The sequence below is a fragment of the Dendrobates tinctorius genome, unplaced genomic scaffold, assembly GCF_039654945.1.
Source record: "Dendrobates tinctorius isolate UK_male_01 unplaced genomic scaffold, ASM3965494v1 ptg000060l, whole genome shotgun sequence".
Taxonomy (NCBI): domain Eukaryota; kingdom Metazoa; phylum Chordata; class Amphibia; order Anura; family Dendrobatidae; genus Dendrobates; species Dendrobates tinctorius.
The window spans coordinates 2,466,188-2,479,458 of NW_027361728.1; the positions used below are offsets into that span (position 1 = coordinate 2,466,188).

Consider the following 13,271-nt stretch of genomic DNA (forward strand, 5'->3'; position numbering starts at 1 on the left):
TATCACTAATGATATTAGCTAGAGAAAAATGTAATTAATATTAGATGTCTTCAAGCTGAATAAACCCTATTCAGTCTGCTCAGTTTACTAGGAATATGACTGTGTTTGGCTGCTATTGGAACTCTCATAGTAGTGAAAAGAAAAGCTGTGAATGTACGGCTACCTCTCCATTCACAATATCTATGAGATAGGTCAAAGAACCCTGTTCTCAAACTCAGTGTAGATATTAAAAGTAATATCTGAGAACCTCTTGAGGGGCATAGAAGAGTACATAAAATAGGGCAATAGTTTTTGGTAAGGGAAAGGTAAAATCGACGGTAGCACTCACCTAAAGGTGTTGTGTGCAGGCACAATACCTATAAAAGCGTAAAAAGCCGCTGCTGCCTTGTTGCTGGAGAAAAACGTTGTTCTAGAGGTATAATGGCAAAAATGGAAGCTGATCTCACTTGGTTTTTATACCTTGAGAAAGGCTCAGGACAGAAACGCATTGGTATTAATAAAACCATTTTGGAATCCCAAGGCTCTTCATTCCCACAGCGCAGCCCGCGTACACGTGCCCACTTCCATTTTTGTCATAAAAGTAATGCCTAGATCCATCAGTGATTTTATGGTATATCCAGTGGATATTCCTTAAATGTCCCAGATGAGAATAAAACTTTAAAACTTTTAACTTTCTTTGAGGTGCATTCAATATCAAGTCTGTTTCTTAGGAGAACATTGAGGGTATTAAATTATTATGTTCTGAATTTCATGAAGATGTCAAAAAATTGGTGGCAGCTGAGTATCAACCAATAGGATATGGCTCTAAGTTCATCACAATGCTTCCTACTTACTGTTGGTTGTATATTGCATAGTTATAACACACTACATCTTGATACATTTTTTCAAAATAAATCCTTCTCAGGATTCAGTATTACACTTTATACTGTCAGTATCCTATATAATGACACTTTTTATTAATAGAAAAAAATAAATGAAATATCTTTCTTGTTTCTCTTACAGTTGCTTAGATGATACACGAGATGATCTAGATCCACCATGTTTTGCTTTGTCATTGCCAAACATTCAGAGACAGTGCAATGTTCTCCAGTCAGACACATTCCAAGCATGCCATAATCTTGTTAACCCAGATGACTTTATCAAGTCCTGTGTATATGACATGTGCATTTACAACGGCATGCAGTCTACCCTATGTGCTGTAGTCCAAGCCTATGTTGATGCCTGCAGGACTCAAGGAGTGAACATTAAATGGAGAAATCCATTTTTCTGTCGTACGTATTCATATATTTGCATCTTTGTATATAAGGAAATAGAACAGAACAGTTTACTGCAATTAATATAAAGTAAAGTGTCTATACTTTGTTAATTCTTTAGCAACAATAAAAATCTCTGCAGAATTTAAAGATTTAGCGCTGTTCCATCTGTGCTTTGATTGAGATACAAACTTGCATTGTTGTCAACATTTTGCAAATAGACATCATGTCTTAGACACTTTTTTGGATATTCTATTTAACCACCTATTTCTCTATTGCAGCTTTGGCTTGTCCTACACACAGTCGCTATACAGACTGTGCATCACTTTGTCCCCCTACCTGCACCAACATCTATGCTGAAGATACCTGTGAGAAGCCAACAACATGTATGGAAGGCTGCGTTTGCAATGATGGTTATGTACTTAGTGGCGACCAATGCGTTTCACTAAATTCTTGTGGCTGCAGGGACTCCAATGATAATTACTACAATGTATGTAGATATATGACTTATACGATATTAACAACACAAATGAACGATTTTTGTTAACCAAGTGCATAAAATGTTAGTACTGTATTTTTCATGTGAAATAATTCTTTGCTAATGCACAACTGAAATGCAAAGAATTCCATAGAATGGAATCAAAAGTATACACTGTTACTAATTGTTTTCTGATGGGACAGCCCAACTTAAACTTGAGCCTGAAATGTTCCCTACCTTATTCATCCTTGTCTTTTCTGCTCCTATTACCTATGAGAAGACTACAGAAAGTATTCTGTTTTGTAAAGAAGCTTCTTTAGCACAAATCATCAGGAAAACAGAGGCCTTGCTTACCAATGCATGGTTTCAATACCAATATACTGCCGGATGCAGATAGATCCCACTTATATAAGGTGGAGGCAGCACAGGAGCAAAATACTGATGAACAACCACTTTTGCGCTGACCCATAATGCGGGTGATTAACTAGTACTCTAAGAGCCAGATGAATAAGGCTTGTATAGTGTACCAATCACACAGATGCCTGTAGGCCACAATGCCAGATTACAACCTATTGGTCACACGCACAATATTATATCAGGCGGGCCATCAAGACCTCTATTCTTGTACCCAACAAGAGCAAACCCCTTATTTTATCTTATTCAGTTTGCAAGTATGAAAAAAACACATGAGATAATAGTTGATCTTAAGGCCAAAATATCCAAAGCTCATAAGGTTCCTTGTGTCTTGTAAGTCTGTGTACAAAAATCAAGAGTAATTAACTGAAAAAGACATCAAATCCAAAAATCTTAACAGAAAAAAGGCCATAATTCGCAATACCTGGTCTCAATACCAGTTCACAGGAGGATGCAGACTGATTCTCTGTCACCTCTGTTTAATAAACTGAATTTGGCTAAATGTTCTCTTATATATATTATCAATATGTGTCGCAGATTACAATGTATCATTCAAAAAAGTTATGTGTGTGCAAACACAGTGAAGAAAAGTCACATATGATTGGTATCCAATAAAGCCCATAGAAGCAACATTTATACTGTTTGTCTTGTTCTTTTCCAGGTTTATGAGAGCTGGATTACACCACACTGCACAATGAAATGCGAGTGCAAGAAGGGCAATAACATCCAATGTAAAGAATATAAATGTTCCAATGGAGTCTGCAGCATGAACAAGAATGGAAAATACTACTGTAAACCAAAAAGTAAGAGTAGTGATCAGTGGTTACAGTGCTTATCTCCTCAATCTCTAGGAGATACCAATTCTGGTCTAGCAAGGAAACATTGAAGTTCAAAGACTTAATAAGTTCAACTAAAACATATCTTCCAGCCCCATCACACATCTAAATCTAGAGAAATTTCTTGATTGTCCTCTTCTCCCCCTTTGATGAGTAGGGAGAAATGACCATTTGGGCTGCTTTTGTCTAACTTTTTTGCTAACATGTGTCCTATTACGAGGATAGGTCTGTACACATGGACATAGGACTACTATATGTTTGAAGCATTATAGAAAATGCTCAGATGATTGTTTCATAGTTGAACTGAATTTCTTACTCTTTTGCCTCTTTGTGTTGGTTTTAGGCTATGGCAAATGCACAATAGCTGGTGATCCACACTACAATACCTTTGATGGCTTGAATCATCACTTCCAAGGGAAGCAGACATACATGGTATCAAGAACACATCCTTCCCTACCTGACTACTTGGAGACATTTACAATCAAAGGCAAAAATGAAGCCATGGTGATATTCAGCAAGTACAGTTTGCTCAAGGAGCTGGAAATTGTAGTTTACAACCATGTTATAACATTCAAACAAAATAAGGTTTTAGTGGTAAGTATTAGAAGAGTACATCAAGAGTTTACTGTCAAATAAAGAGCTCCCCATCATTTTGTATTGATCGTGCAAATATCAGAGGTGGCGTGAAACAGTCAAAATCATTAAAATATAATTTGTTTACACAGTGAACAAAGACGAGTGAATCTGTTCAAGGTGTATAGAATTTGCCTCAACTTTTACAAAAAATCTGACTTTGCTCAAATCTGATTTTTTTGTGTGATTCACTTGGTGCAAATCATGCAAAATGACAGAATTAATTTCTTTACCTGTGAAAGTATTTGTTGATTGACTTATTTTTTTTTATTACCAGTTAAATGGTGTGAGAACGTCGCCACCTGTAAGTCCACATGAAGGAATAAGTATTTATCAGAGACCAACTAGAATTCACTTGGAGACTGATTTTGGTCTTTCTATCAGCTTTGATGGCAGAGAAAATGCGGGTAAATATTCCACCACTGATGACATTGACAACAAAGAATTACAAGAGATTGATTAGTTTGGCCATCTGATGTACAATACTCATTCTATACTCAGTGTATTTTATCAGTAGCCCTGAATGCAAATGTCTTTCATAAGTTATATTCTTTTTTAGCAAAAAAAGAAGAAAAAATATTCAGCCTACCGTACATCAGTGTCCATATAGTCCATAAGCAGTCTGATGCCAGGAGATGTCCAGTGCGGTTCAACTGGCGCTATAAATCCAAATCCAAAGGAAAAAAGAGGGGGTCTCCAGCACCAAAATTAGTGAAAAAAGATAAAACTCACATTTATTAGGAAGGTTTTAAAATCATATAAATAAGCCACCATGACAGGCAAGGCTACTTACGCGTTTCAGACAGATATTACATGTCCTTAGTCATAGGTATATCTTATCAAAACTAGGAAGCGTAAATAAATGAATACATGAGGAGACTGCAGAGTGAACACCCAGTTTCAGGTAATTAATTAGCTCCACCTTAGTCAGACCTAAGCAATTAATGCTGCTAAACAAAGCTAACATATAAATAAGAAATATATGTTTGCAGACATAAATGAATACATGCAAAAACAGCAATAAACCATAAATCACAATAGACATAAATAGATGAGTATTGCAAAAAATATTCTTTTTTACTACCCAATTATCCTTAAGTTATTATTATAGTTTATATTACAACATTGACAGGGTACCACGCTGTTGGGGTGGGAGGTTGTTGATGAAGACATCCCCTCTTAATATCTTCACAACCTCTTTCAATATGAACTATTCTGACAAATAGTGATTTTATTACAGAGGGTCCCCACATCTAGGGCAGCAATCCTATTAGTAGACAAAGTAGAAAATGTATAAATTGACTTTCATCTAATTGCATAATGCAATTCTTTTCTTCAAGGATGCAACTTCCCTCAGATAAGTTATAATGTACAATGTCTAGCGGTCAGCAATTTAAGGAGAGTCTTCACCTTTAACTCACCTTACATATTCATGAAACTGATATAATCTAGCATCTTTACAATAGATATTTTTGGTCATTTGTCCTATTCTATTGTGAGTTCAGAAATTATAAGAAAATCAGCCCAAAATAATGAGAATAAGATTGTTCATACAAACCCTTAAAGGGAACCTGACAGCTGATCCATGTTGCCCGATCTACAAGAAGCATGTATCAGGTACTGGCTGTATGATCTCAGACAGGTTTGCTTAACTCTGAAACGCCGCCAGGGGCACTAGTAATACAGGCAAGTCCCAGATGGCTTCTCCCCACCCACTGTCCTGGATTGACAAGTCTCTGCGTATATGCGCAAGTCAAATATAGCTGGCTGTGATCACACATCCAGTGCCTGATACATGCTGCCTGTGGATTGGGCAGAATACATCAGCTGTCAAGTTCATTTTAGAAGGCCAAGCTGTGACAGGTGGCAACACTGTATCTTTCCAATGCTTATGCAAAAAAAATCACAAAATATGGAAAGACGGAACTTCCAATTCTGATATCGAACTAATAATGTTTTCAAATTCCCTCTTCTAGATTGCAAGCTCTTATGAGCAGGGTTGTCAGTATTTTACTCTAGTTATTGTACTATCTTTAATGTTGTTACTTATGACTTATATATGAACTGTTGAATTGTAAAGCGCTGTAGAATATGTTAGTGCTATATAAATAAAGATGATTAGTATTATTATTATTGAAAGTTAATCATTGAACTTTTGATTTAAAAGAAATCGTTGTGCCAAGCACATACAAGGATATGGTCCAGGGTCTGTGTGGCAATTATGATGGAAATAGGAATAATGATTTTGCTGATCCAAATGGAAGAGTTCTTAGTAATGTAGAATCCTTTGGTGAAAGCTGGAATGTCAAATCGCTTAAGACAGTCTCAAGATTTAGGTAAGCTATAGGAATAGCATCCTTATTATGTATGCTATTGTACAAGTTTTTTTTAGATTTCAGAATATTGGATAGTTTATATGTAATTTTTTTTTACCACATTCAACATTCAATTCAACACACATATTTCTTTCAGACGTGACTTAGTGGCAGTGCAGGAAGAAGATATAATAATAAACACAGGAGACAATTTTGCTTGCTCTGCTTCTGGCCTTGCATTTGTGAACAGTTCTTCATTCTGTGGAATTATGAGAGAAGAAAATGGCCCATTCAAAAACTGTCTCCCATATATATCTCCAGAAGACTTTATTGTGTAAGTAATCCATTTTATTAATTGACTCAATTATTTTGAAGGCAACTAAAACTTAACAAGCAAGATTTGTTAGACTACAATTTAAACATACGTAAAAGCAAAAGATATATTACCTACTCCACATCTTACTGCTTTTCACAGCCATCTGTAGTCTAGATTCTTATAATAGATAGACAATAAGTGTACACCAATCAGTCATAACTTTAAAACCACCTGCCTAATGTTATATAAGTTGCTGTATTGCTTTCAAAACAGCTCTGACATGCTGAGGTAGAACCACTTCAAGACCTATGATGGTTTCCTGTGGTATCTGACATCAGCACATTGGTAGCAGATCTTTTAAGCCCTCCAATACCTGAAGCCCTTCCATGGATTAGTGGATTGGACATGGTTTTTCCAGCTCATCCCACAGATGCTTGATGAGATTTAGATCTTGGGAAGTTGGTGGTCAGGGCATCATGCTATTCATGAAACCATTTCTGAGTACTTTTTGCAGTGTGGTGGAACACATTAGCCTAACAAAAGTGGAAAACCGTCATTAAGTAATCTACATGCTGTATAAGGGTAAACTTGGCCAAAGTGTTGGTGGTTTGAGTGAAAGTAATGTCAACATGAATGCGAAAGATTTTCTACCAGAACATCACACAACATATTATTCTGTCTTTCTTTAATGCATCTTGGTATCTAAACTTCCCCAGATAGATTACAAATATACAGACCACCTGTTTTCCATTGCTGCATGTTCCGGCTCTGAACTATATTTGCTTACTGTAGGTGAGGTTGGTTGTTTAGAGGGTCAGCATATAGACTCTGACTGATCTGTGGCTACATCAGAAAGCTGTCTGTTCTTCCACCTTTCTATCACACACGGCAGTATATTTTTACACAATATGCGTTACACTAGTGACTAGGAAGGGTCTGATCATTTCCTACAAGCATTAATAAACCTTTGGTACACACAGCCCTGTTGCTGGGTCACTGTTAGTCCCTTCTTAAACTAGCTTTGGTAGGTACTTGTTACTGCACTACTGCATACTAGTAATGCCCCAAAAGACTTGCCAATTTATAATTGTTTTGATCCAGTTGTCTAGATGTACAACTTGTTAAAGTTACTTGGATCCTTATTTTTGCCATTTTTCTTCTTTCCAACACATGAGCTTTAAGAACAGACTGTTCATTTGATGTCTAATATATTCCCCTTGCAGGGGCCATTATAACATATTAATCAGTGCTTTCTACTAAAACTGTCAGTGGTGTTAATAGTTTTTCTGCTAAGGGTATGCGCCTTGTGAAATATTTTTTCTCTATTTTTAAACTTTGTTGTCATACATTACGATGGGTTAGTTATTTGCTATCTTACTATTTTTAAAGGGACTGTATATTTGACACATGTGCGGAGTTCCAAAGTAAAGAATTGCTCTGCAATAATCTTGAACAATACGCAATTGCCTGTCAGCAAAATGAGACTATAGTTGATGGATGGAGACAAAGCACCGGTTGTGGTGAGTAATTGAGTTTTATCTGTCTGTTACAACTCATATTGTTTGTCGGTTTTCTTTCTTTCTTCTAATAAATAAAAATGATTAACACTATAATAATTCAGGATATGCCATGTTATAATTTTTTTTTATTTTGCCAACAGGAATGACTTGTGATAGCAACAGTGTCTATTCAGATCGCATGAGTGCGTGTCCAGCAACCTGCAGCAACATGGCATCTGAGTCTGAATGTGAGGTGCCTTCCTGTGAAGGATGTCAGTGTAAAGAAGGCTACATTCTTAGTAATTATGAGTGTGTGCCATATAGCGAGTGTGGATGCAGCTACCTGAATAAATACCACAAGGTACATCAATCTGGACTACACAGAGTTAGAAAAATTAACAAATCTGCAAAGTGTTAAAATACCCTAACTCAGTTAGATACAACCAGTAACCTCCATAAATCCTTGTAAATTACAGTAGTCAGTACTGAACCTCTACTTTTTACCTTCATTTACATTTCCTGCCTGCAGAGGGTCACGGCACTTAATTCTGATCGCTAAAGAAAACTCTTAAGTGTGCTCATAATTCGGAAAACTTCTTGTATTCCTTCATCATTCAGTGCCTAGCCTATTTGCAGGTTCACAGCACGAGTATGCTACTAATCTAAGTTCCTTCTCCCTAGTCTTACACTTAATAGCCACTGTCTTCATCTGTTATGCGCACCGCTTCAGTCAATCAATCGCCAGCAGTTTGTAACCTGATGGTTCTCTCCAGTGTTTGCTGGGGGAGCAAGAGGTTACTTTTCAATGCATGTCTGTGAGAGCCTCATTCTGGCTGTCATAGACTTGTATTGAGAGCCTGTCATCGCTTCCTCTTACTCTTGGTCAGTCAGAAGGTTACAAGATGGCAGTGCAGGGCCAGAGGGGCACCACTAATAGCTGATGATGGGTGGTAAGTAAAATAATAGGGGCAGGGGCAATAGATTAGTAGCACCACTGCAGCACTGAAATATTAAAAACGCTGGAGTGGTGCTTAAAGATAGCATGTTGACCATGCAGGTTAAGATTATGCAAAATTCTTGCAAACAAGTTTTTTCATGAGCTGTTCTTTGCAGAAACCATAATGCATCAGTGTTTAAAATATAATTTCCATTTTTTTGAGATTTTCAATGATCTAATGGATAGGTGATGATCTGCTGATAAATCGGGGTACAACACTGGGACCCCCACAGGTCCACAAAATGGGGCTCTGTAGAGGCTCTTCAGTGTGGACCAGTGCTTAGACATATGCACCACTACTGCATTCATTCTGTATGGAACTGCTGTAGATAGATCAGTAGAATGCATGGTGTTTTCTAAAAGAATGAAGAAAGTGGAGGTGTGCGTTTCATGCCCCAGCACCATATGGAAAGGTACCTGCAAAGCCCCTTTCCACAGCTTTGTGTGGGCCCAGCAGGATAAATGATAACTTCTAAAGAGTTGGATAGTCTTTCAGCCCCCTAGGGAAGTTTGAAATAGAATATTAAATCATTCTAGACACATTCTACCTTATTAATGTTTTTATTTTAATATTTGCCACGGTTTGGATTTTTAAATCTCCAGCTTTTTGATTCTGTGTAAATGACACAGAATGAATGATTCCTTGCACAATTCTTTTTAAAAAAAAGGTAGAATAGAGTAGAGTCTAACTTTCGATTTCACTTTGTTTCCAGAAAGGGGAATCATTTGTTACAGATGATTGCTCACAGAACTGTACTTGCTTAGACACCTTATCTGTAAGTTGTGATACAATGGAGTGCGGGCCAGGAGAAGAATGTACAACTGCCAGTCAGATTCGAGGATGCTATATCCGTAAGTAGCGAAAAGTTAGATTGCATTTTAAGAAGAAATAATGCAATGAAATATTAACTAAATTATTAGAATATACATTCATTATATTTTTGTATATTATTACAGCAAGCCCTTGTCTAGAGAACCCTTGTGAAAATGGTGGTACTTGTGTAGAGTTGCCAGTAGAAGGAAATTCCACTAGCAGTATGAGCTGTCTGTGCCCTAGCACCCACACTGGAGTGTACTGTGAGGACGAAAAGGAGGGTATGTGCCTGCTTCCTGATTTGTATCAATATAGGAAGCTATATGGACATTTTAGATAATATTGTATAATCAAAAAGTAGTCAATAAAGTGTTTTGCAAAATCTAATGTCTTAAAAATAAGTTTCCCTTTCGAAAAAAAACTCATTGCTGTGGCGTAAAATCTGGCCTATACATAGTGACTGTGAGCCCTTTAGAGCAGAATCCTCTCTCCTCTTGTACCAGTCGGTGACTCATTTTGTTAAAGATTATTATACTTGTTTTTGATTATGTATACCACTTTTCAAATGTAAGCCGCCATGGAATAAATGGCGCTATAATAAAAATACATAATAATAATAGGTGATGTCAGTTCAATTCCTGCAGATGGATGTCTTAAATATATAGTGGTTCACAAAACAACAAGTATCCTATAATACACTGTATAAAACTATACGCATTTTAAAAGTTTATACATTTGAACCCCTTAGTGACCAAGCCAAATTTTTCAATTCTGATAAGTCACTTTATGTGGCAATAAGACTAGAGTGCTTACACATATCTCAGTTATTTTGATGACACTTTATACATTATGTTAGAGGTAGATTTAAAGTCTATGTTTTGCATAGATTTATTAAAATTTCAGAAGTGACAAAAATTATTATTTTTTTTGCAATTTTCAAATTTTTAATGTTCATATCATTAATCCAAAGTCATACCACACAAAAAATTATTAGATCATATTTACATTGTGTCTGTCTTTCATCACCACTAGTGATGAGAGAGTATGCTCGTTACTCAAGAATTCTGAGTATGCTAGGGTGTTCTCCGAATAGTTTGGGCGTACTTGGAGATTTATTTTGTGTCGCCGCAGCTGCATGATTTGCGGGTGTTTGTTAGGCAATCCCCACATGTATTCAGGCAGTCTAGCAGCAGCAAATCATGCAGTTGTGGCTACACAAAATAAATCTCAGAGCACGCCCAAATTACTCGGAGAACACCTGGGCATACTCGTAATTCTCGAGTAACGAGCATACTCGCTCATCACTAATCAACACCATTTGTGAAATGTCCATTCATTTTGTTAAGTTGTTAGGTTTAAAAATTTAGCAGTATTTTTGTATTAGTTTCAAGGAAATTTACAAAACTTTTTCTTTTAGGGACTTACTCACTTTTGAAGTAATTTGAGGAACCTATATATTGGAAACCTCCCAAAGTGATACATTTTATAAAAACGGCACCAGTCGACATATTCAAAACTGCTGTCTGGTAGTTTATTAACCCTTTAGGGGCTTTTCAGGAATTAGCACAAAAAGCAATGGCAGGAATGAAAAGTGTTATTTTTTTCCTAATAAAATGTTGCTACATTTAAATAGACCCCTATAATTAAAAACCCTAGGGCCATTACTAGGGTCTATGAACATTTGTTTTTCAGATCAAGAAATAATTATAGCTTTAGAACACAAAATAAATGTACACATAATGAGAATATTAAGCATATATTTATGCCTCTTCTTCTCTTTTCCAGAAAATACAGTTATAATCTACATAGTGATTGGCGTCATTGTTGGAGTGTTTGTCATCTGCATAGTGTTTATGGTTATTGCATATTTCTACCTCAAATCCAAGTAAGTAATCAGAATTAAGGAACAAGAGCTTTTCTTAAAAATATTCTATGACTCTGCCCGAGCACTACTTATTCTTCACAGTACCAACATTTATGGATCAGGCGATAAGCAAAGATGTGCATCAGATGTGCTGCTGTCAGGATCTGCATGATCCAGGATACCGTTGTTAAATAAAAAGTCATCTTAGTGGTCCTTTAAACATTTTTTCACAAAGGTTTGGTTCACACTAACCGTTAGAATACCGCTTTTCTTTTCTATTATAAAAACAGTAAATCAGAAAAACACCCAAGACATTGAACCATCACATTATGACAGCAATCGGCGCCAGATGGTCCAAACTGATACTGGGTTTGTCATGTCCATCATTTTACCAAAAAAATTAATACAGCTTTTTTCTTTTGGTGAAATTGATGGAGCTTGCGAGTTTGGAGCCTCACAGTCAAGTGAGAACAAAACCAAGCATCATTTTCATTGCATCATCTTATATTGTCTGTATGAAGGTTATCAATTGCTTCTTTCTATTTTTACAGAAAAAAGAAGAATGGCTTTTTAAATTCCAGTGTTTCCTCCAGTAGCAATAGAATAAGCACCGGGTCATTCAGATCAATAAACATGGCATATGATGAACCACAAGTACAGCTGAATCTTGCATTCAATGAGAACTTCCAGGCCACGGACAATGTTCATGTAATAGGGGAGAATAAAGAATCTGGAGCACAAATTAATCTCGGATTTGAAGATGATGATGCCATTAATGGATATGTAAATGAGACCGATGAAGTGACTGTATTCTAAATCTTATAAGTTCTTAAAAATCCCATTTGAGTATACTCTACATGGGACATTTCAGATGTGCAATGTGTCCAGTTCAAGCCCAATCTAAGAACAAATGATACAAATAAACATCGTAGGAATTATAGACAGTTCACAGAGTAGGAACTACATAATGTAGTACACTGAAATGACCTGCATCAAGATAGATCTGATTAAATATTTAGCCATAGACTAAAACACAGAGTTTTTTGATTCTGTATGTATGAATTTATCTTAACATGCCTCTGTGCACCTTTGGACTCTGATCACTTGCAAAGTTTACGCCTAATAAATGTATGTACATGTTACATATATGTATTTGTACTTTTTCCAATGATAATTTATAATATATTATCGTCTTTGTAATTATAATGTATTGTATGTAAAAATGTAACATTATGGACATTTGAAAAAAAAAAATAAAAACAAAGCATATTTACAGTGTGTACATATAATTTTTTATGATTAATTGCTCCCTCTGGTTGCAGGAATAACCACATATTACAGCTTAGAGGGGGGTAAAGCATAGGTTTTCTTCCGAGTTAAACATTAGTAGTCTAAGATCCGAGACTCAAAAGATGACCCATACCAGTCACAAGAAATTTCATCAAAGAGGTTGCAGTATAGTTGAGCTCAATTAGAGTCATAGAATCATAGAATCGTAGAGTTGGAAGGGACCTCCTGGGCCATCTGGTCCAACCCCCTGCTCAAAGCAGGATTCGCTAAATCATCCCAGACAGATGTCTGTCCAGCCTCTGTTTGAAGACTTCTATTGAAGGAGAACTCACCACTTCTTGTGGCAGCCTGTTCCACTCATTGATCACTCTAACTGTCAAAAAGTTTTTTCTAATATCTAATCTGTGTCTCCTCCCATTCAGTTTCATCCCATTGCTTCTAGTGTTTCCTTGTGCAAATGAGAATAAAGATGATCCTTCTACAATGAGACAGTCCTTGAGCCATTTGTAGACAGTTATTAAGTCTCCTCTCAGTCTTCTCTTCTGCAAGCTAAACATTCCCA

The 13,271-nt window shown here is 36.4% G+C and overlaps 1 protein-coding gene across 1 annotated transcript in view; it reads left to right on the top strand.

Annotated features, from left to right (window-relative positions):
- The window catches only part of LOC141092728 (IgGFc-binding protein-like), a 273,657-nt gene extending 261,422 nt beyond the window's left edge, over window positions 1–12,235 (top strand). The window contains exons 99-111 of the mRNA XM_073579121.1: window positions 1,003–1,271; window positions 1,535–1,743; window positions 2,807–2,948; window positions 3,325–3,575; window positions 3,892–4,021; window positions 5,782–5,950; window positions 6,087–6,263; window positions 7,635–7,765; window positions 7,906–8,105; window positions 9,455–9,593; window positions 9,699–9,836; window positions 11,341–11,440; window positions 11,971–12,235. Of these exons, the coding sequence (XP_073435222.1) occupies window positions 1,003–1,271; window positions 1,535–1,743; window positions 2,807–2,948; window positions 3,325–3,575; window positions 3,892–4,021; window positions 5,782–5,950; window positions 6,087–6,263; window positions 7,635–7,765; window positions 7,906–8,105; window positions 9,455–9,593; window positions 9,699–9,836; window positions 11,341–11,440; window positions 11,971–12,235 (2,320 nt within the window). The remainder of the gene's footprint in view (window positions 1–1,002; window positions 1,272–1,534; window positions 1,744–2,806; window positions 2,949–3,324; window positions 3,576–3,891; window positions 4,022–5,781; window positions 5,951–6,086; window positions 6,264–7,634; window positions 7,766–7,905; window positions 8,106–9,454; window positions 9,594–9,698; window positions 9,837–11,340; window positions 11,441–11,970) is intronic.
- The last annotated feature ends 1,036 nt before the right edge of the window (window positions 12,236–13,271 follow it).